The sequence below is a fragment of the Anopheles arabiensis genome, chromosome 2 (assembly GCF_016920715.1).
Source record: "Anopheles arabiensis isolate DONGOLA chromosome 2, AaraD3, whole genome shotgun sequence".
NCBI lineage: Eukaryota > Metazoa > Arthropoda > Insecta > Diptera > Culicidae > Anopheles > Anopheles arabiensis.
The window spans coordinates 28,918,861-28,940,615 of NC_053517.1; the positions used below are offsets into that span (position 1 = coordinate 28,918,861).

A 21,755-nucleotide genomic window follows, 5' to 3' on the forward strand; every position below is an offset into this window, starting at 1 on the left:
CCGGACGAGTTGACGACTGTACCACAAGACCGAGACGCTCTGGATACAAGTAATTTAAAATCATGCTGCCTCTTATTCATTTATACGCAGAATACTACAGCAATGTTACAATATATTGATATGAAACTCAATCAAACAGACATACATCATTCGAACAAACTATTGTAAGCGGGTTTGGTGACTACGCCAACCATCCGCAGTCGGATTGGATGCCCTTTCGAAACATAACGATCATGCAAAGTACCCATTCAATCAGTTGCAAATTAAAATAGGAAACCATTGCAGAAGTGATTGAGCACTACGGTGCACCCCACTGCGGCGCCACAGTCAACCGAAATCTCGCACAAACCACATCTTTTTCTTACGTGTGGCGGTGCACTACTCCCCCTCCCCCCCCCCCGGATTTCACCCAAGTCTCAGTGGAAAAATATACGCCATTTCAATCTATTCAATCTGTACAAACTTCTGCCACTTTTACGTTTGCGGTGTTAGAACCATGGAGAGAGAGAGAGAGTGGTGACCTTCACAAGGCGTGGCAGGGGAAAATTTACGATGCCAATCTAAGGCAGGTTTGGGTGTGTGTGTGTGTGTGTGTGTTTGTCTGCCTGCAGCCCGTAGACGTGCAGCACGCTGTTACGGATGCAATTGGCTAACGATATGCAACGTCGGGCAATGCAATTGCACCAAACCAATACAGCAGTCTAACGAGATAGTTCACCGGAGCACGCAACAACCGGTCTCTGCTTGCGCTTGCTTACCTTCCCTCCCTTGTCTTGTTTACCGTTTTGCAGGCAGGCGGATGGGAAAGTTCTCCTTTCCATTTTGATTCGTGAACGCAAGAACACGATGCTGCTGTGGGAGAACCTGACGCTGGCGGGCCCGCATACACTTTATTCGCATCACTGCTAAACGACTCCTGAGGGCTACATTGAGGTTAGATGAGCTTTGAGCCACTGGAGCGAGCTGCTGCTTCCAATTCCTCCCCTCAAAGCCATCGCCCGCTGCCAGCGTTTGTAAGAAGCGGAAACAATCTTTTATGCACACACACACACGCGCGCGCTCAAACAAACACAAACAGCACCAGAAAAAAAAACTACTGAGTGCTCCCTCTCGAAAGGATAACTTGCCACGGCCAAGAAAAAGGATTTTGTATACTTTTACCGAACACCGATGGGAAGGAGTTTACGGTGGGTGGTGGAATTCGGTCTGGTTGCACAACCCCTCCCACCTTCCCAAATAACAACAATTCGCAATCAAAGCAAACAAATCCACCGCTGATGATGCGGGGGGTTTCCCGGCTGGTCGCCGGCGGGATGAAACTGCCACTGGCTCTCAACGACCGCTGCATACGGAATCAGGCCGAATCAGTTGGCGGAGCATATAGGCGGAGCTCGAGTTCCGAGGCTACAATAACGTTTCGTTTACCCCTTTCGACCGGTCGGATCCGGGGCGGCGGCGGACCGGGGTAAACAAACAAACAAGCGAAGGGGGGAAAGGATTGAAATCGCAGTGCACGCAAATCAAACCCCCGTTCCGGTGGGCGAATCTCTGATTCGATTCTCACCGGCGTGGCTCGTCTTCATTTTGCCCTAACAATGCCCGCGCAGCAACGGTTTACCGTAACCTACACCCGCCCGTCCTTCGAGCTTTTGCTTAGGATCGGATGAATGATTTTGGCCCGATTTTGGCAGCGCACGGCAGGAGATGAAAGCGGACGGCGGAATCGGCCAAATTCCGATTCGATACTGATGATGGATGTCAGCGTAGGCAAACGGTACCCGCGTCGTTTGTTACGAGTGCTGCTGCTTTGTACCTCTCGTTACCTTTCGTCTTCGCACACTCTATAAATACGGATTGTAGCATTGGGGGTTTTGGAGGAGCAGAGCACACCGAAAAGCCGATGAAAGGCGCCGTCAGCGCCGTACTTAGAGTTTTGAGGTTGAACCGGATTTCGACACTATTTTTCCACTTGGCTGATTTGGTAGCGAAGGTTGCGGATCTAACAAAAAAAGGTTGCAATCACGGTTCCTGCGCCAGCAAAGGTGAACAAGCTATGCAGACAAACGATGGTTGGCTCGTTGGTTTGGATGATTTGCGTATAATATCATGCCGAAATATCATGCGCTGTCTGACAAGAGAAATTTGAGAAATGAACCTTCACATTGGCATTACGGATTTTACTTGACACATCCTGTTTGTTTGGAGCAAACAGGAAATAGGTTTTCTTTGTATGTGCTGTGCAATTCAAAACATTCTAAATTTTATCTCCCATTGAACGTAGCGTCAGACAACATTAATACTCATAAAGCAATCAGCTAATGCATTCTTCCGTTTGTTCTACAAACGGCATAGCTTCACAATGGCGAAATGTAATTTGCAGCCCAATGGCATGTTGCAGATGACTTTCTCGCATTTGGCCCTTTCCACGGCTAGATTAGGGAGGGGAAAAAGATGCGGAAAAATGTTTGGCGACCATTAATCAAGAGTGCCGGTCATCGATCATAGTGTTGTGTTGCGCGCTGCAAACAACGCAAACATGAACGCAACAAATGGAACGAATCTGCTTTTTCCCCCACCGACCTCCACTGCGTAGAATGATGAAAGGCGTAATTTGTGTTGCAGCTGCTTCTAATCACGGTATAACTGTCAAACGGTCAAGGTCGGAAACCTGCTCGATAGGGATGGTGGCGAAATATTATGCTGCAAAAATCCTAGACCAAACCACGAGATCGGCACAAAACAAGCCTATATTGACTATGATTGATACAGGTTAATCGGCATCGGACCAGATCCTTTGCCTCTCAGCACCAAACATCCATCGGACGGCTGGTTCGAGGTTTATTATTTTCCCGAGCTTCATCCCATTGCAAGTCCATCATAATTCACGAGCTCATCAACCGAAGGTGCCATATGGGCATGAAGTTGGGCTATTGAGCACACTTGCGCCAGCAACCACCTTTGCACTTCTTCTGGCAAACGGACGGTCTTCCCCTTCTGTGCCACGCCGTGGTGAACAACGGTGCAGCGTGCGGCTGACCAGAGGATAGAATTAATGTATTCCAAGCATCCAAGCATCTACGCTGCACGGCTGACGGTGGGTGAAGCGGGCGTGTTCGATTCCTGTTGCTGAAACGATCGCTCCTGCCCGCGTGCCCCGGGGATCAAGTGGCAATCCAAAAGTTCGGCCCCAAGGATTGCTCCCACGGGAGGCGCGGTTGGAGCGATGAGGATGCGAAGACCCTTCCAAATCGTATCGACATACGGCGTGAGCTAATGCTTTCACGGGCCCGATTGATGGACGCACACGCCGGGCAGAAGCGGGCTGGCAGCAAGCGCTGTGATGATGGAAGCAAACCAGCTGTAGCCCAACTTCGTTAGATATCTGTTTGATGAAGCCTCGGAACCTGACCTTTCCTCCTTCTCCGTACGTACTGGAAGTGACCTGCTTCGCATAAGCAACAGCCCGTGGTTCGGGAGGCAGAATTATGATTGATGGAGAGCCTTCTTTTGGATGGTTCGGGTTGGTACGTGTATGGGTTATGAGCTCCAGTAGCCACCAAGCCGGCAAAGTCGGCACCGTTGCTACCGAAAAATGGAGCGAGTATAGGAGCAGCGGCGGTAAAGTGTACACACCACGGAGGGGGGGGCACGTTTTGCTGATGTGTGGCCGAAGTCGAAAGGCAAACAAACAGCACTAACTAACACCAACCGGGCTACATCCATCGGGCAACGTGCGAGCCCTGTTGAAGTCTAAAAGCCTTCAACCCGCAGACAAGGGGCCAACAAAGCGGGTTTGCCAACTGGGAGTTTATCGGCAAGTCGAATGCGATGGGTGGTACACGGGAAAGAAAACATCCATCTTGGTTGGGGAGAAAAAACAAACCCACCGCCGTAGTTTCCCGTAAGGCCACTACCAGAGTAGGTGAGAGGCAGCACTCCTCTGGCGCACAGGAGCACACAAACCAAACCGAAAGCCAGATGCCCCCGATCCGTTCTAGCTGTCTGTCAAAGTTTCGGTCTGTCGACATTTCGGCAAAACGGAACTCGCCACAGCTTATGCAGCCGTACATGTGTCGGATGTGGGGTGTATATTGAGTGCGAGAAGATGGCAGAACACAAACACACACACACACACAGCAGCAGCAGCAGACCGACAACGTTTTCCCAACACGCTTTTGCGCTCAATTTTCTCCCACCTGATTTCCGGGGCTGGCCGGTTGGCAAAACTGCTGGCAAAGCACCGGAAAAGCACCGGAAAAACGTGCCCTGACTCCTACACCCAGGGGTGAAAAGGATAGGTCCATACCCGTCTAGATAGCCACGGAGAGTAGTGCCCAAGGGGTCAACGTCGTTGCAAACGGCTGCCGCGGTGTCGGTGGGAACGGTGAAGCTAATTTGATAGTTTCGTTTACAGCACTTTTCGGTAGTTTCGATTGATTGACGGAAGGCGAAACTTTCCGTCCGGCCGTGTGTGTATGTGAGACAAGTGTTTCAAGTGGTGAGACGGGGCCAGTGTGTTAGCCACTCTGTCCCGGGGTCAACATCGACGACCATTCGATTCGACGACTTGCTTCGAGTTTTTCGGTGAGCATAAGGCAGACGTAGACGTTACAATGATGCTCATCATATTTTATTGATCCAATTGCTGTTGGGGACCGTTTAGCGAGGGACCATATCGATGAATACTTTATCAGGCAAGTGTGATTTTAATAAGGAAACGTTTAAAGCACATATGCCAGATCGCTCTAGAAGCTCAAAAGCCATTTAACAACGCAATAAGAAATGTATCGAATAATTTTTGTCGTCAACCATTATGTTTTGACTAGATCTGCTGAAGTTTTTTATGGATTATTCCGAAGGAAAAACGTTCCCCCGGAAAGTTTCGTTTTCCTTTTAATTCATCAGGAATATGATGAAATGAAAGTTCACGGAAACGCTTTCCTACCAGCTCCAATTCAATGAAATAGAAAGTTTTTCACGCTTCAAACAACTCCCGGGCGCTGCTCATCAAGGCACTCATTTGTAATCGATTCACTAGAACAGCACTAGCACAAACAGGCAACGGCAACAGCTGCGCGCGTAAGCATTGGTTATTGAATATTGCATTTCCCTCGTGCGAACTCGCGACAAAGAAGGGTGGATGTCTACCGGTACCGCAACAGCGTCGATGTCGTTTGACAAAATTAAGAGGAATTCAATCTTTTGGCACAGGTCCTTGCGTTATCCTGTGCACACCACCGGCGAAAGGGCAGCACTCAGTCGAACATACGCGGGAGTTTCATTTATCTAAATCGGAACTTTTCCCATCGAACTTTGAGCACGTGTCATCGTCACATGCTCATTTGCTTATGCCGCCGTCGACGGGTTGGGTGAAATTTCATTCCATTTGCCGACTCGCCCGGTATCGACGTGGCGGTGGTCGCGGTGTAGGTTGGGTGTTTCGTGATTTCAACGCAATCTCGTACGCCCTTGGGCAAACAACAGCTGTCAGCCACCAGTAATGAGCACAAATTGAGCCGCACACAGCCGATGTGGCAGAACCACACGCACGCACCAGTTTTCCCATGAAGGTTCGATACAGGCCCGACCATATTGCTAGACAAACGGATGATGAAATGGCTTCAAAGAAGGATGCGCAATTTACAAAGGTGCGTACTTTCTGTTTTATTAATCTGCGATTGAAGCACTTTTCATGCGACTTCTGAAGCGTTTCAGGTCTTCTGGAGTGTCGATAGCGTGGTTGAACGTGCTGATTGAAAATTGGAATACGCTCGCGCTGAAGCACAGTATTGGTGCTTCTTATTCTTTTCATCTTCTTCTGTGTGTGTGTGTTTCGTAAGAAAACTTTGCTTAACAATGCCAGCCAGGAAGTTTCATCAGCCCCAGAGCAGTGCGATAAACGTATTCGATTTCAAAGCAAAAAGCATTTCCTAACTAAAAATAATAAAAAAAATACAACTTCTTTGGAAAAGTGATGGAAAAGTGATGGAACCACCCAGTGATGGAACCACCACATGGAATACCACCCAGTATCACCAGGAGAGTACATGTAGGTGTAAGATACGTAGATGGAAGAAAATGCGTTGCTTGTTGTTTTGTTGTTTTTATGTCCTTTGTAAACAAAGAAAGTGATGACGAGAACAAAATGGTTGTGACGTAGCTCAAACGCTACGAAACATGCAACAAACCTAAGCCCAATGGTGTGTATGTGTGTGTACAACCAGCGAATACCGAGCAAACAATAAAATATTTAAAACATCCTTGACGAGTCGAGAGAACTCTTTGACAACAAATTTGCCCCGTTGTTTACAGACCGTACGGACGAAGAGACGCACATCAGCACCAAAAACATACACCCCAAAACTACCGTGCTGATGGTACGACCAAGATAAAACAGGTTGTGATCATTTTCCAGGTTTTGTAATCCGATTAGCATTGCCATGGAGGAGACTAAATAAAAGTTGAGGCTGAAAAAGTTTTGGCAAACGTTCGCTTCAAACAAAGAAGCGTATGCACGTTGAGCTGATTTGATGTGTAGCACAAAACAAAGCTACAGATAAAATTGTGAGCTTTGCGTGATTCACTTTCGAAAAGAAGAAACACAAAAACGAACACGTCATCAACTTTCAAAAACGATTGTGTAACATTATTTTTTTATTCGGGTGCTCTCGCTCTGTGCCATGCGCAGCGTTCATTTCAAGTGTTGGACGTTCCAGTAATGAGAAAAGGGAATTTATTCGTCCAAACAGCAGAAGAATGGCTTCCCCGAGATGGTTGTAATAGATGTGCTGAGTGTGACATTGTGTTCGGTGCAAAAATGGCAAGCAAAAGCGCACTCGTGGATGCACCAAACGTCGTACGGACTCGTACCTTGATGAAACTTGCACAGCATGACAAGGCGCTTGACCGACAATGGTACCCACGGGGGCACTATCAACGCCGGAGCTCGGACCACTACCGACAGTGCAGCATCTTCACATGAAACGTCAATGCGGTGCAACTGTTGTGTACACTTTGTTGCAAAGTGAGTTTGTTGTTCTGAGCCGAGAAAAAAAAGTACTTCCAACACCAATGTGATTAGCTGATGTATGATAAGCTATTTAACGTCATTTTTAAATGCTTTTATCCGTTGAAGTCATGGTGCACGCTTAAAAGCTTAAAGCTAAAACAATAAAACTGAAACAATAAAGACTGAAACCGTTTTACGAGCTCGTGGTACCGAAATAAACACTTCCTTCACCAAAAGCGACATCTCTACCAGTTGCTTTCCGCCACCAGTCGGGAAATCAATTCCGCCAAAAACAAATTGAAAAGTCATTACAAAGAATTACGGCTTTGCTCCCTCCCTCCCTCCCGACGGGGTTTGATGCATTACCAATTTACACGACAACTCACCTATTACGACACCGAGCGACAAACAGTCGGGAAATGTGTTTCGCGAAGCTCGAAGAACGGAAGAAAAAAGGGCACCGCTTCGCTAATGAAATGGATTCCATCGCTAATCCGATTCGAAGACGAGGAAGCGGTGGCAGCATACAAACCAAACCCAACCCTCCTGGTCGCGCATCGATAAATCATCACTTTATGGGGTGTTTTGTTTCTGCCAGTGTGTTGCGCAGTACACCAGGGCCCATAAATGCAGGGCCATTGTTTTGTTTTCTCTACGCCGTATCTTGCGCGGGTTAGGTTTAGCCGGGTTCTGGTACGGGACAATTGCCACTGCGTGAATCAGTGCTAAAACTTGTAACGTTTCGACTGTTTCGTTGCAAATTGAAGATAAATTTAAGACCACCCTCACACCAATGGGAGCGCGTAGTGTGGGAAGGGATTCTGTTATCCTGCAGAGGATAAGGATCCTTAGCCTAACCAACAAGCGGCCCGGCACGCACGGTCTGGCTTCGGCTGCCGGGAATGAAGTGAAAAAGTGAAGTGAATAAAAATCGAAGTAAATGAAAGCGTTGAATAAATTTAGCCTGGGGATGGTTCGATTGATCGGTTTTAACGGTCGGGTCGGGTCTTATCGGTGCGAACATGCATCCCGCCCGAACCAGCCATAACAGCCCCGTCAAATAAGCTCGCGAAGATTCCATTTCCATCAATTCGGGACTATTTCGCGCCATTGGTCATGAATGGACGGTGCCGAAGATCAACTAGGCGGCAGAGGGAAGAAGCGGAACCATGAGCTTCTCATTTGGAAACCTTTTACCATCGTGACCGAAGACTTCAAAGCGCCCGTGACAGTGCGGGATGCGACAACATGCCTCGTGCTGTCGGGAGGGGGGGGAGAGGGGAGGGAGAGGAAACCCCCCGTAATACCACCATCGCCTACTTGCCTGTGTGGGAATGTGGGGCATTTACAAGGTCCTTAATTTGACAAGCATCGGATCGGGAGGAATGAGCCTAGGAATGCTACGCCAGTACGCGGGAGCGTACTCTCGACGATGGAGTGAAGCGGTGGAAGTTATTTGGCAAATGCCATCCGAACACGGCTCGGGAACATCCGAAGCCACCGCACGCTACCGCGACAGAGCAAATGGCCCAGAGTGTGCGATCGGAAACGCCGGGGAGGTTAATTTGAATAATGAGTTTTGCTGGAGCTTTGATCGAATTTGGTGCCCCATTTTACGGGGTGCTGCTGGGAGGGCACATTTGTAACGGCTCCCCCTACTGCCTGCTGATGAATGGAATTTGTACGTTCGTGATTTGTCATCTCGGGAGGGCGCCGGAGCTGTCACATTGCAATTCTTTTCCGCATGGGATACGAGGGTGGCGGCGTGAGTTGGAAAACTAATATGGATTAATGATGTTATCGCGTTCTTTTAGAAGGCAATAGATTTAGCTAATCATTAAAGCTGAGAAGTATGAACGAGTTGTAAAATAATCAATGGTTTTGAGAAGTTGTTAACACGAAAAAAATGTCAAATGAATAAGTCTATAACGGTATGGTATTGGATATTATTAAACTATTGGGTAGCTTAATACGTGTTCTTGTTATGCTCATCTTCAAATTAGATACGGATTATATTATGTTTGTATAATACTCAAGCCCGTAATAAAGCTACGTAAGTAGCTGGTATACAGTATTGGAAAGTAGGAGTATCAATTAATTCGTAGCGTTTTGACGTCAGATGTCGCCACTTGTGTACTGCATGTTTGTTTCATGAAGCTATACTATTATTTTCAGACTTTCAGACTTTTTTTCGATTTTTCATCATTTTGCAACAGTGAAATCATTGTTTTCGCAAGCTCCTACTCCTAGCTCCTGTCCTTTGCAATCCTATTGTGATTGAAGGAGCACTATTTACAATTAAGATATCCTAAGTTATAAATAAATCAAAGCGCTATATAATGAAGATTTCAAATCTGCTTAGATGAGATCTTTCCTAATATCGTATCAATCAAACTATCGAGCTGCTGCGAAGAATTAATATAGCTTGGTTTGATTAGTATCGATTGCATCCTTCCATCGCCTCCATCATGCCGCAGGGGCACATGGTCCGGTCGATTGCCCACAGTGTCTGAATGATGGAAGTGAGCACAATTGGCATCCGTTAAACGTACACACACACACGTGTAGACCACACGCTTTTCATCTTTATCATTTGAAAACCCCAATCAGCCGGTCGTGGAAGTGCGACTTCCGGTGTGGACAGTCGTGTTTCAATAGCGCACCGTTGAACGACTAGCAAGCATCGAGAGGCCGCATACTTCATTTTCATAATTAACTCAAACATAGTACGCAGAAACCGACGCTGCTGACGATACGTGAACGTAGCATTTACCTGACCGGAAGATCGGTGCGTCACACGAGCACATGAACAACATGGTTTGCACTATACACTCTGGATATTGAAGGATTTGTTGCGTATCAGTTCACTTCTAGAATGGTAGTTTGTCTGTGGTGATTGGATTTGCACAGGTTTCGCAAAACTTTGGAAACAGCGCATCCGACATACCTAAACCTCATTCGACAAAACTAACACAAAAGCAGCTGGCAGGAAAGTCTTCACGCGTTCTATAAATATTTATTGCACTCCCTTATCAGTTGGAACATCAGTTTTTGAACACGCAACTGACTTTTTTTACTGAACTGAAATTTGTCGTTGGACAGGAAATAGCACGATAGAAACGTTCTGTTATGAAACTGTTATTAATAATAGTTTGCTTTTGTTTGGCAAATGCTGAAACCGAACCCTGTCCACCGAGAGACAAAAACTGCTCAACGCCAAGTTCGATAGCCATGGTAGACGCACATACGGCAGCAGCTCAGCCACAGTGACGAAGTTTGGTCGCTCACTGTGTATGCTCCAATGAATGATGCATAATCTCGCAAGTCATCTCGGAATGCCATCGTGCAGGGCCTATTCTCGGAATGCTTGCCTGCGACAGGAGGCGCTCCCCTGCGAGTCCCGATAATGTACACAGTGCAGCAGCTCGAGCGGAAGCTACCAAATCCCAAAGTCGTGCCTAGGCTGGGCTGCGTGGCGATGGTCAGTTTCCGGGTATTTCCGAGTCATTCGTTCCGGGGCGCAAACGATCGAACGATGATGTGCACGTGACGATTAACCGAGCGGGAAGCTTTCGGGAACCATATTTGCACAAGCAATACACGCGGGACGCAACTGCGCAACGGTGTCGATGTGTCTGATTATGATAGGAATATTGCTCGATAAACGACATGTCCGGGGTAGGCTCTATTTATTGGAGCAATGCTGGAACGGATGCTGGAATAGCAGCTTGGTCTGTTATGTGTCATCGTGTCGCTCGAAACACTGACTGCTGCGCTGAGAGGGATGGGGAAATCGATCAAACCCTGTCCAGAGAATATTAGAGCGCTTTTTGGCACAAAACGGCGCATTGATTTCATACGGTGGATTAAAAATTCTGCTCAACAGGCGCAAGCGCGACAATCGACGAGGATTCGATCATCACGCTTAAACAAACGGACCTTCTATGGAGTGTGTTCGACCGAATGTCATCGAAATAGAGATTTTTCTGAAACCGAAAATACAGTGCGTGTGCTCAATGCATAAACGGACGATTAAACTTGAAGGCTATCAATGCAAAAGCAAACACGCACCCAGACACGGCCCGAAAGAAAGAGGGTAGCACAGCAAGTGGACAGGACACATTTCGGTGAAATGCAAATCGTTTCTACTTACGTAGTTGAGAGCCAGATCCGGATGGTTGCGCTGGATGCCGTCGTCCAGGATGGACACGACGACGCCCTTGCCCGTGTAACCCTTCTGCCAGGCCGGTCCAACGTTCATGTCCGGTCCATCCTTGGCGCCACCGTTCTGCAAAAAAAGAAGAGCGAGAAAACGTTATAGCAAAGCCGTTGTCCAGCCGTCGTTAGCACACATCGAAGCGGTAAAGCGAAAGCATCGGAACGCTTAAGTTGTCATTAGCTAAAAGAAGACCGTCCGCAACACAAATTTCCCACTAACGGCCGGAAAAGCAAACAATGGACAATGGAGGTGAGCAGCGGAGGGGTTTCGCAACGGATGAGACTGGAAGGGAGGAGTCGTTGAAAAGTGGTCTTGTTCGTATGAATTAACAGTACAAGTAACGGCAGGATATTGAGGGCAACGCGATTCTCCACCAAACTATCCTTCCTTCCTTCCTTTCTGTCGAGCCCCTTCTTGGGAGGGGAAGAGGAGAGGCAAAAGGAGCGATGGAATCTATGTCAGCAACGATTTCCCCTTAAGCTTAAAGGCTCTCGTTTTGCAAGGGTCAACCCCGGAGTGACCGCTCATGTGAATGCGTAATGTGAGAGCCGTTACATTTTAATTTAGTTAAAAAACACATACACACACACACAGAGCCGTATGGGGTTGTGACAGAAACAGAAGTTCAGGCCGGAGGGACCATCACCAGCCCCGTACGTCCGGCACGCTGCATCGGAAAAGAAAATGGCAAAAGTCCATTGTCTCTGTCGTTCGGTATCCTGATTAAATCTGTCGACAAGTGCTGCTTGTGTTTCCTGCCCGAAGTCATCCTACATACAGAGGCGTACAGGCTCATACACATACATACATACACATACGGGGTGTTTGCTTCGAGACCTATGTTTAAATATTTCTAACCCACCAGCAAATCAGAGCCGGAAAGAAAACGATTTCCCACACATACATACACATGCACAAGTCCGGTCCCATGCTGGTGGTAGGCGTATAATTTACGCAATGAATTTGCATTATCCTTAAGAGCAATCTAATGGAACTTTTATGACGCTGTACGGTCGCACTGGTTATATGGTTTTGGGTTGGGCTTGCGGGGCAAAGACGGAGAGTGGACGATATGATTATGAATTAAGTGATAAGGATAAGTTTGCCTGAGAATTGGTTTCTCTGCAACGTTCTACGTTCCTTGGCGCCAGAAGATTTAAGTTTTGTAGATTGTTTTGTATTTTAATGTTTTTGTATAGTACTTTATGGATGTCCTTCCTAAAAATTAATTTAATTATTTGAACCCTAGCTCAGCGGTCGGTAAGCTTTGCGACAGAAAGAGCCAAATTCTACAAAAATATTTGTTGAATTTCACGTTAGCAGCCAAATAGTTAAACCAAGAGCAAACATGAGTGAAAGTTCTACGAAAATATATCAACTGTTAAGAGCCGCCATCGCACAATATAAAACAATATACCAAATTGATAAAAAACACAGAATTTTATAAAAGGTACCAAATAAAATAAACATCAAAAATATATAGAACATAAACAGAGAAGTTCCGAATATACAGAGAATGCTGAGAAGTAGGACTCCATAAAATATTCCTGAATTCCTGTCAAACAGCAAACTTACAAGTAGAATGAAAATTGAACGTTGAACGTAAACAATTGAACTTACTTTTTTATGAATGGTCATGATTTTATAGCATTTTCTCCAAATCTCTTTCCACAAAACCGTATACTATAGGAATTTTATTTCATGCTGAATATTTAAATATCATTTGGAAATATGCAATAAAACCTTTAAATCAATGATCCCACCAACTGAGAAGAAATAGGGGCTATAAAGTCAGACAACGGTAATAATCATGATTATTTTCTACTCTTTAGCTGCTGAGAGCGTTCTCGTGTTGCTTCTTGTTTTCTTTAGCAAAAAAAAAAATCCACTTCTGTGTATGTGTAAAACAGCACAAATTTGCGGCGAGCAGGCAGGCACACTACAAACAACGAAGGAAAAGGATGATAAAAAATACAACGCAAACGATTTTTTTGTTGTCATTTCGCCCCTGCCACGTAAATGATTGCGGTTGAGTTTATCTGGATGTCGTTTGGATTTTAACAAACTCAAGATAGGCGTTTCCGCACGTAAACTTCCACCCATGCACATGCCATATACGCGAATTTACTCCTTTCATTTCGTTTACCAACAACACTGCCACCGACAGACGCGGAAAACATTCCCCACGACCAAACCGAAGCTTTGCGCTAATCGGCTTTCCTGTACTGTTGTTCTTGTGTCACTGCAAACAAATTTCCCATCGTGGCCACCACCGTTTCATCCAACCCCCCCCCCGCTCCCTACCTTAACACGTACGGAGCGCGCATAAAGTGGCACATTTTAGTGATGACTTTTCACCGGCGATAGTCATCGTCTTTGCTTGCTTGGCGTCCTACAGCGAAATTTCACATGACACGTCTTTGCTGCTTCTTCTCCAACGGCGGGCCAGGGGGATTTGTCACGTGAGCGAGCGACGAAAGTATTCGGATCGCTGAGGTCTTGTGCAATAGTTCGCGGGCTTTCGGGCACGGTTTGCTCAGTATGCAAATGTTGAAGCAAATTCCATTTGCCTCTCCTTGTGGCGATGGTCGCGCTGGAAAAACGTCCACACACCAGCCGCCGCCGCTCATTGTTTGTGACAGGAGTAACTTTCCCGCAGCACACCGTCGGCCACCGCGCTGGCAACGGCACCGTGTGGCCCAGCAACAGCCTTATGAATGTTGCAAAATTCGTGTCGCGCTGATAGTTTGGAAATCAAGTTTATGCTCATGAATGTACAAATTTTCCCCGAGCCGCTCCTCCGCGACGCAACGCTGTACGGCGGCAGGGAAAAGGCAAGGTGGTGAAAGTTTTACACGTACAGCGGGAATGGCAACAGCACAAACAGGCAGGTTTTGGGAAAACAATTTCACTTATGAAGTTGCCATCAGTTGCGTGGAAGCGACGCGGGAACGTGACACGCGGAATGCTAAGGACTTGCCAGCCGCAGTACAACTGTGACATGTAAGGGAACGAGCGCGCGCGCGTGTGTTGCTGCAAGCCCGGTTGTCACAGACAGTTTGTTTTATTTTTGACTTTTTCTTATTATTTATTTTTTGCTTGTCGTTGTTTGTGTTTCGCGCACCACGGTTGTGCCATTTGTTTTTCATTAGGCTTATGAATTGCGACAAGATAAATATTACCGGCATCAAATTTGCTTCCGCATGGGCGTGACGTGCGGAAGGACGCCGCTCCGGTTCGAAAAAGCATGTGGGAAAACTGCTAGTTACGCGACGGAGGAAAAAATAGAGCGTGGGAAAAACTAAAAACGAGTTATGGGCTAAGTTGCTTAATGAGTTTTCGGGGCCTCACATTTTAAAGCAATAAATCATACTCATTGAGGGAAAGGGTGAAACTTTCAGCCCGCACACGGTAGCGCAAAAACGATAAAATCCCGTAAGAGAATTTGGCATGGCATCTTCGCATCTACAACGACCTTTTTTTATATTTAAAGGCATTTTTTATTGTTGAGACAACTACTCGACAGGGAAGCGAAGTTCTAACCTGCTCCGAGAGTTGCTTCTCTTCTGCGTGTCGGCGGCAAAAACAAAACTCAAATTAATTCTTTCCTTTCACTTGGGGTCCGTGTGCCATTGTGCCATTATGTCGTCGTTCAAAACGCCGTAATGATACGGTACGGTAACGGCAGAAGGATGGAAAAGAAATGCAGTTAACGCATCGGGACCGGCAAAGCGAAAACTGGCAAGTGGGACGGGACTGGGGCAGGGAAAAACCGCGGAAGCTAATTACCGTTTATGGGTCGCGGAGGTGGGGGTCGAAATGAAAAATGAATTAATTGAGAATGTCAGCGAAATGCATGTTTAATAAATTTATCGAGCCACGACACGAAGCGCAGACCGTCAACCGCACACACGCAAGCCGGACACATCGAAGCGGTTGCCGGCCGCACGCAAAAGGACGGCCGGAGAGTAAGAAGAACTTTATGAGGCAGGCAGGGATAAATCGGGTGATGGAGGGGAGGGGGGGGATTGAACACGCTAACTGGGCGCGCTGGGGACACCGTTTTGTGGTTGTGTTGATTTAAGAGAGACCCTCGGGCCAATCTCATTTCGCAACCGCAAGGCACGCCCAATTTAAGGACTCTCGAAAACGCGAATTTCCAACGCACAAACAATTTCTCCGGCGAGAGGAGGGTGGAGTGGGAGCTAAAGGGCGAGCCGCCGTTTGATGTTGTCAAATGTCGTTTCCCGCGCAACTGCCCCTTTCTGCCTGGGCGCAAAGTGAATAAATTTCACATTAATTATGTACCGAAACCCGATCACATCCTCGCCAGAGCGGCACAGGCACATTAGTTTGCAATTATTGTGCCCGTGTGCAGCTCATAAAGCTGTGTTTCGCGGCCCTGTTTGATGGGGTGGCTGGTGGCGTGTGAAATCCGTTCCAGCAAAATATGAACCTGGCGAGTGACAGTGAAGCCACATAGCCGTCACATTGCGAATGGCTGGACGAAAGCCCGCGCGAAACTTTATTACCTTTACCCCATTTCCAGCAAGCAGTAACAGAAGTTCCCACAACCAGGGCCCGTGTTCTCGCAGACCGACCCGTGCACACTCGCTGGTGGCACACTGGAAATGAAGATAATTTATGGCCGATGTAAATCGAACACTTGCAACACTGACTTTCCGATTGATGGGTGGGATTTGCCGCAAACGCGTAACGCGTAACGTTTTTAATCCCACCGCGCGCTGCTGGATTTACATGTGCTGCGTGCAGGGGACGGTGGTAAGGTAAGACGCAAAAGGCACATCACAGGCACACGCACTGTTCTGTCAAAACAACACAAAGCCTCTCGGAGGAGCGTCGTTACTGCCTTGCGGGCGCCTTCCTGAATGTTGCGGGGGCCTTTTAGGTCGTTTGATAAATCGGTCGGCATTAATGGCTTTATTGTCGAGAGCTGGACTCTGTTGGATTTGATCGCACCCAGCTTGCACAAAGATGACCTCGGTTCTGCTCGGTTTGCATCATCCCCCTCCCTTTCGCGGTCATCCCCAGCCTAAGCTTCATCGCCCACCCGACTAATGGGGATGGGATTTTAATAAATCATGAGCAATGGTTCGATTTATGCCAGCGGGTACCGCACCTACCACCACACGCCAGCAGGGCTTACCATTACCACAGCACCAAAGCGGTACGCGGGTGCTTTACTGTTGTTAATTGTCACCCCCGGGGAAGTTTGGGAAACATTGCAACCTCTCCCCATCGACCGTTAGCCATCACAAAGAGGTTGGTGGTCAGCTGCATAGCGGTCAGTGTGCAGTAAAGATGCACTGGATTGTAAATTCCGTCGAACATAATTAGCGACGAGCATGACGGGGTGCGCGCGCGAGCATGAATCGTGCGAGTGTGTAAATTGCAAACCACTAGCCCCACGGGCGATTGAGCGATCTATTAATAAACATACGGGCGGAAGCGGTGGGGCGTTCATTTCAATTGATGGTCGATTTACGCGCGGCATGGTTTCTCCGCCGAGCCTTCCCGTGCGCTAATAAAGTCGTCACACGACGCGGCCTTTGGAGCATGGAATTGTATCTGATTGTACGCAGATGGTAGATGGTAGAGAGGGAAATTTACTACCGAATGTACCTATACAAATTTGGATAATTTTACTATTATTGCTTGCAACAAGAAGTATAAAAGAAATTTCGATAAGGATTCGTAGGATATACCGTGTTTGAAAATTGCCAACAGTTTTTACGATAGTAGCCAGCTGTTTTATATGAAGTTTGACACGTGGCGGCTGAAATCATGACAACGCTCGATACAAAACCACACGCAAAACTGACCTCAGATGACGGTCTTTATTTTCAGAGCTTTTCGTCGCTTGTTCAAACAAATTGGTATATTGATTTTTTTTGCTGAAGCATTAATAGTTTGTTAAGAAAGGTTCAAAAAACTGTTTAAATCGATGTATTAAAATTATTTAAAATTATACGTGTAATTAATTATAACCCATTTAAACATAGAAAATAGAAAACAACGCAATTATAAAAAAGACATCCTTATCTGGGACATAGAACGCTTAACATCGCTATTGGACAAAAGCACGGAACAATTACTGTAACGAAAGTATTGCTGGTATGTAATTCTGAAGTCCAAGTTGTTCTGTCGATGTAAATTCGTTCCGATTTGCTAGCAGAAAAAAAAAACAAAACGAGGCCAACAATCATCCAGTTAGAATCCAGCCATTTAAGTTGTCATAAATCAAAGGCGTCTGAAAAAGCTCCTTCTTCCATACAGTGCGGATTAAAGCCCGAAGAAAGCAGAACCGGAATTGACACTAGACAAGCGGTTTACCCCGGCGTACAGCATTATCCATCATGCATCGTGTGGATGGCAGCAAAAAACGTAAGTCATCTTAATGTTACATTCTGTAGAATTTATTGATGTGTGAATAAGACAGGAAGAAAATGGAGGAAAGTATTAAAAAACAACACACACACACATACAACGGAAAGATCCTTTCCAAGGGCAGCCCGTTAGCAATTGCGATGGAAGAGGGACCAAGCGCGGAGACTGTCGCGGTAAACTAACTGGAAAATTTATGTTACTTTTTTGGCCGATTCAATCCGAACTGATACGCCGCTCGCGCGAATTCTGTGCCAGAGGGGAGCAGCGAAGAGCTAGGGGCAAAGAGGCGAGTGGGCTGTTGATGACACTTTCCAACAAGCAAGTTATCTCCTCTCTGCCAATTTCGCAAAATCAAACGGGAAACGAACGAAGGAAGGCAACCAGTTTTGTATTTTGTCTCTCTCTCTCTCTTCTTCGAGTTCACTTTTCCTCGGGTGCTAATATTTAAGAGCTTCCGAACAAGTGGAACGATTGCTTCCGTGCGCTAAGAAATCGGCACGGAAAAGTACAAAAAAAAAAAACGCACGACGGCAGGGCAGGGTGAGCGAGTAAAAATGAATGATATACGACCAAAGCCCGAAATGGGAAACCGAACCAGACACCGGAACCGGTAGGGGCACGGTACGCAAAGGATTCCGTCGGCCTTTTTCCAGGGAAATGTATTTAACCGTGCGGATCTTGGGCACCGGCGGCGGACCGGTGGCAAACGGCAAACAAAGCGCGAAAGGAAAACCTATCGATAACGAGAAGCCCTATTTTCTATCTTTGTGTAACTTGTGACACTCGGCCCGCCCGACGACCCTCCCCTCCAGCAGGCGTAAGAAAACTCTTCCCAAAGCAACGGGCACGGCGGAAATGCGAAACGGTGAAAATGCGAAAATGTGATACTGTGAAAATGGGACTTTGGTTTGTGGGCGGCAAAACATTGTCCACTGGCGGGGGAGCCGGAGTCGGAACACAGAACAAAAGAAAATAGGACCGAGAGCAGGCGAACCGTCCGGAAACCGCCTCCTGTTTGCTCGAAAAAGTTGACTGCGAAAATCTCGTTTTCGAAAAGTAATTAAATTCAAACCGTTAAGCTTACCCGCCCTGGTCCCTTGGTGGCTTGGTTTGGGGTTTTGCGAACCGGCACCGAATTCTACCTCCAACTCTCCTCACTTTGCCATTGGTGTGGGAGAAAGTGTTCCAGGAAAATCTTGCCCCACTCACACAACGGTGTGTGTGTGTGTGCGTGCGTGTGATGATGATGGTTGGAAATTTATTTTCACACCACTTCCTTCGGCGAACAGTCAGCGTCATTAGTAGTCGAGCGCAATGTTGTCGAGCCGACCAACGGAATGTTTCCCTCGTTTTATTTTCCCTTTCCTTTTGCGTTCGAAACCTTCCTGGCAAAGCGGGATCCAACCTGCCAGCGCATTCTATGCCGGCGGAAGTTTCGAATGCCGGTTACAATCAGCACCCGGCCCCCGCAAAACACAAACCAAATCACAAATAAGGGAATGGAAGAACGGAAAGAGAGAAGCGAACTGTCGGAGGATATCACATTTCAGGCGAGCGCAAAAGGCTCCCAAAACCCGGCCAACCGGGTGGAAAGCGTAGAAAAATACATAAATCAAAAGCTGCTCTCAAGCAAAAGTCAAACATCGCTACAATTTCGAAAGGATTAGGCGAAGGTCACAGGCGAAAAGCAATGCGATAGTACTGGCGCGGCAGTGGCTTTCGGGGTCCGCATCTGTGCCAAGATGCTTGCGAGCAAGGCAGAAGAGATGGCAAAGCAAGAAACTCCCGCGCGCGCGTTTAGGAGTGGAAAGAGTATGCTGCCAGCAAATCTTAACACACATGGTGCGTCGTCGTTATCAAAAAACGCGCTGCAAGAAGTTAGAAGCTAGACGATGGGGAGGGAGCTGGGATGATCGGTACACTACCACTTTAGAATCTTTGCGAGCGAATCCACATTTTGCAGATCTCGGCAAAAGGGCAAAAAGGCCAAAAAAAAGGGCGTATAAACATGCGAATATAAACAGAAAGCTTCTCATCAACGGGTGCTGAAAAGTCGCGATCTTGCACTGCCTGGCACGGCTGCTCCGGTACACTTCTCGCAAGAACAATATTTGAGCTAAATATTTCATGTTGAATTTCTAGCTGATTATATTTTCTGCCGTAGCATTCGTAGCACCCACAAGAACATATGCGGCACAGGCCGGAAGGGAAGGGGAAGGGGAAAAAAGCACATACAGCAGCAGTTCACGGTTCACTGAACGCACACGAGGCAGACTTTAACGCGTATTATAGCGCGGGCTATTTTTTGGGAACATTTTGTTCCTTTGCTGCTGTTTTTTTTCGTTTCCATTTTTTATAAAACTGTGAAAAGAAGCTTGTGAAGCTTCTCAACCAGCCAGGAGCTGTTTGTTTGTTGCTGAATTTTCTTGTTTTGCTTCGCTAAACCAACCGGCTTGACTTTAACTTGGCGGTACGGTGCGTGTTTGCTTTGATACGCACATGGGAACGCGCTAGCGGGTTGGTTTTGCTGCAAACGGGAAAACAAATAACTCCTCACCTGCTTCTGTACGGGAAGGTGTAAGCAAGTGATAAAGTCGAACAATTGAATTACTCTTTAAAATTGAGTAACTGATGCAAAGTGACTTGTGACGTTGCAGCGTACAACGTGGTTACGTGTAGGAACTGTCGTTTATGTGACATTGAGAGGGATTGAAATACAAATTGGGCATTGGATGGAAACGAAATACAAAGGCTTTAATTTAAAACGCTACTCATTTTGGTTGTGTATCAGTTGCGATATGTGAGCGCCTAAATGTATGCAATTTACAACTACCAGAGTAGTAGTACCAGAGTAAAAGCTGCTACAATTCTATGTTTTTAATTTTAAACAACATCTCACAATTTAACGTGCTAAAGAAACCGCTTTGCTAAACAAAAACCAACAAAATATTTGTCTGAAAGTAACACACAAATACACACACACAAATGCATTGGCAAAATGATTTGAAACGGAGAGAAGAAAGAACACCTACGGCACTCACCAGGTACCACTGTTCCTTGAATAGTGGATCGGGAAAGATGTTGTGGGTGCTCGTGTCACGGTACGCCATGCGCGTCCCGGACACTAGCGACCGGAAGCCGGGAAATCGCACGAAATCCTGATCGAACGTGCTGTAGTCACGCTTGAAGCGGGGCTTTTCGTGCTGTTGCTGGACCCATCGAACCTGCAGGCAGAGCGGGAAGAAAAAGAGCACAAAAATAAAAGGATTATTAGCGTGTGCGCGGTATCGCGGTAACCGTGAGACGAGCTCGTAACCGCAGCGCTCACTTACCTCCGGCTCGGTGTTCAGGGCGTTGTGATGCGCCTCGCTACGGTCTACCGAGCGTTTGCGCACGTGATTGTGATGGAACAGATAGTATCCTTTTAGCGGACCAATCTGGAAAGAGAAGGGAAAGAACGATCAAAATAAATTATTAACGTGAAAATGGTGTGCTTAAACCATGACTTTAGCTTTCCATACTGTCACAATTTAATCAGCGTGGCAAATCTGTTCAAACTATACCCCCCCTCCCCCCCCCTTTCTTGAACCTCGCTCGCAGCTTTAATGAGTGCTGCACAAGTGCACCATTCGTCGGATCGAAGCTCTCGTAGACTTTGTCCATTCAACAGCAAGCATCCGGTCGGAAAGGCACGTACGAACGAAGTGCACGTCAATGATGCTGGGATATTGGTGCCACTACTACTGCAGGCTCAAGAAAACGATGCCCGGCCGTCCGTCCGAAGCGGGCGCAAGAAATGGATGCAGCGTAAGAAAATAATAGCCACCATCATCGGACATGGAAGAAACCGAAGCAATAGAGGTCAGGAAATTGGCAAAAGCAGAAGAAAGCATCGCACAAGCTACCCTCCTCCTTTGCCTCGCCACGAACTGGCAAGTACGAGAAGTACACAAACCACTTTAGGCCAAGGGAGTGCGAAACCGTGCCGCGTGGGGAGCCAAAGGATACAGCAGCAGAACCGGCCAGAAACCCATCGTGGATCGTTTGTCGGGAAGTGTTGCGAAAGGATTTTCACTCCTGCCCCAACCGCTCACCCGGCTCTACTCCCGCGGAAGCCAA

The 21,755-nt window shown here is 47.0% G+C and overlaps 1 protein-coding gene across 7 annotated transcripts in view; it reads right to left on the reverse strand.

Moving 5' to 3' along the window:
• Positions 1-21,755, reverse strand: part of LOC120898248 (furin-like protease 2) — a 186,477-nt gene that overhangs the window by 34,924 nt on the left and 129,798 nt on the right. For 6 of the 7 annotated variants that reach the window (XM_040303847.1, XM_040303857.1, XM_040303866.1 and 3 more), the window contains 3 exons: positions 20,969-21,073; positions 20,669-20,860; positions 11,163-11,297 (listed from right to left, as the gene is read on the reverse strand). In XM_040303847.1, coding sequence (XP_040159781.1) covers positions 11,163-11,297; positions 20,669-20,860; positions 20,969-21,073 — 432 coding nt within the window. The remainder of the gene's footprint in view (positions 1-11,162; positions 11,298-20,668; positions 20,861-20,968; positions 21,074-21,755) is intronic. The other variant, XM_040303875.1, reaches the window with a different exon arrangement.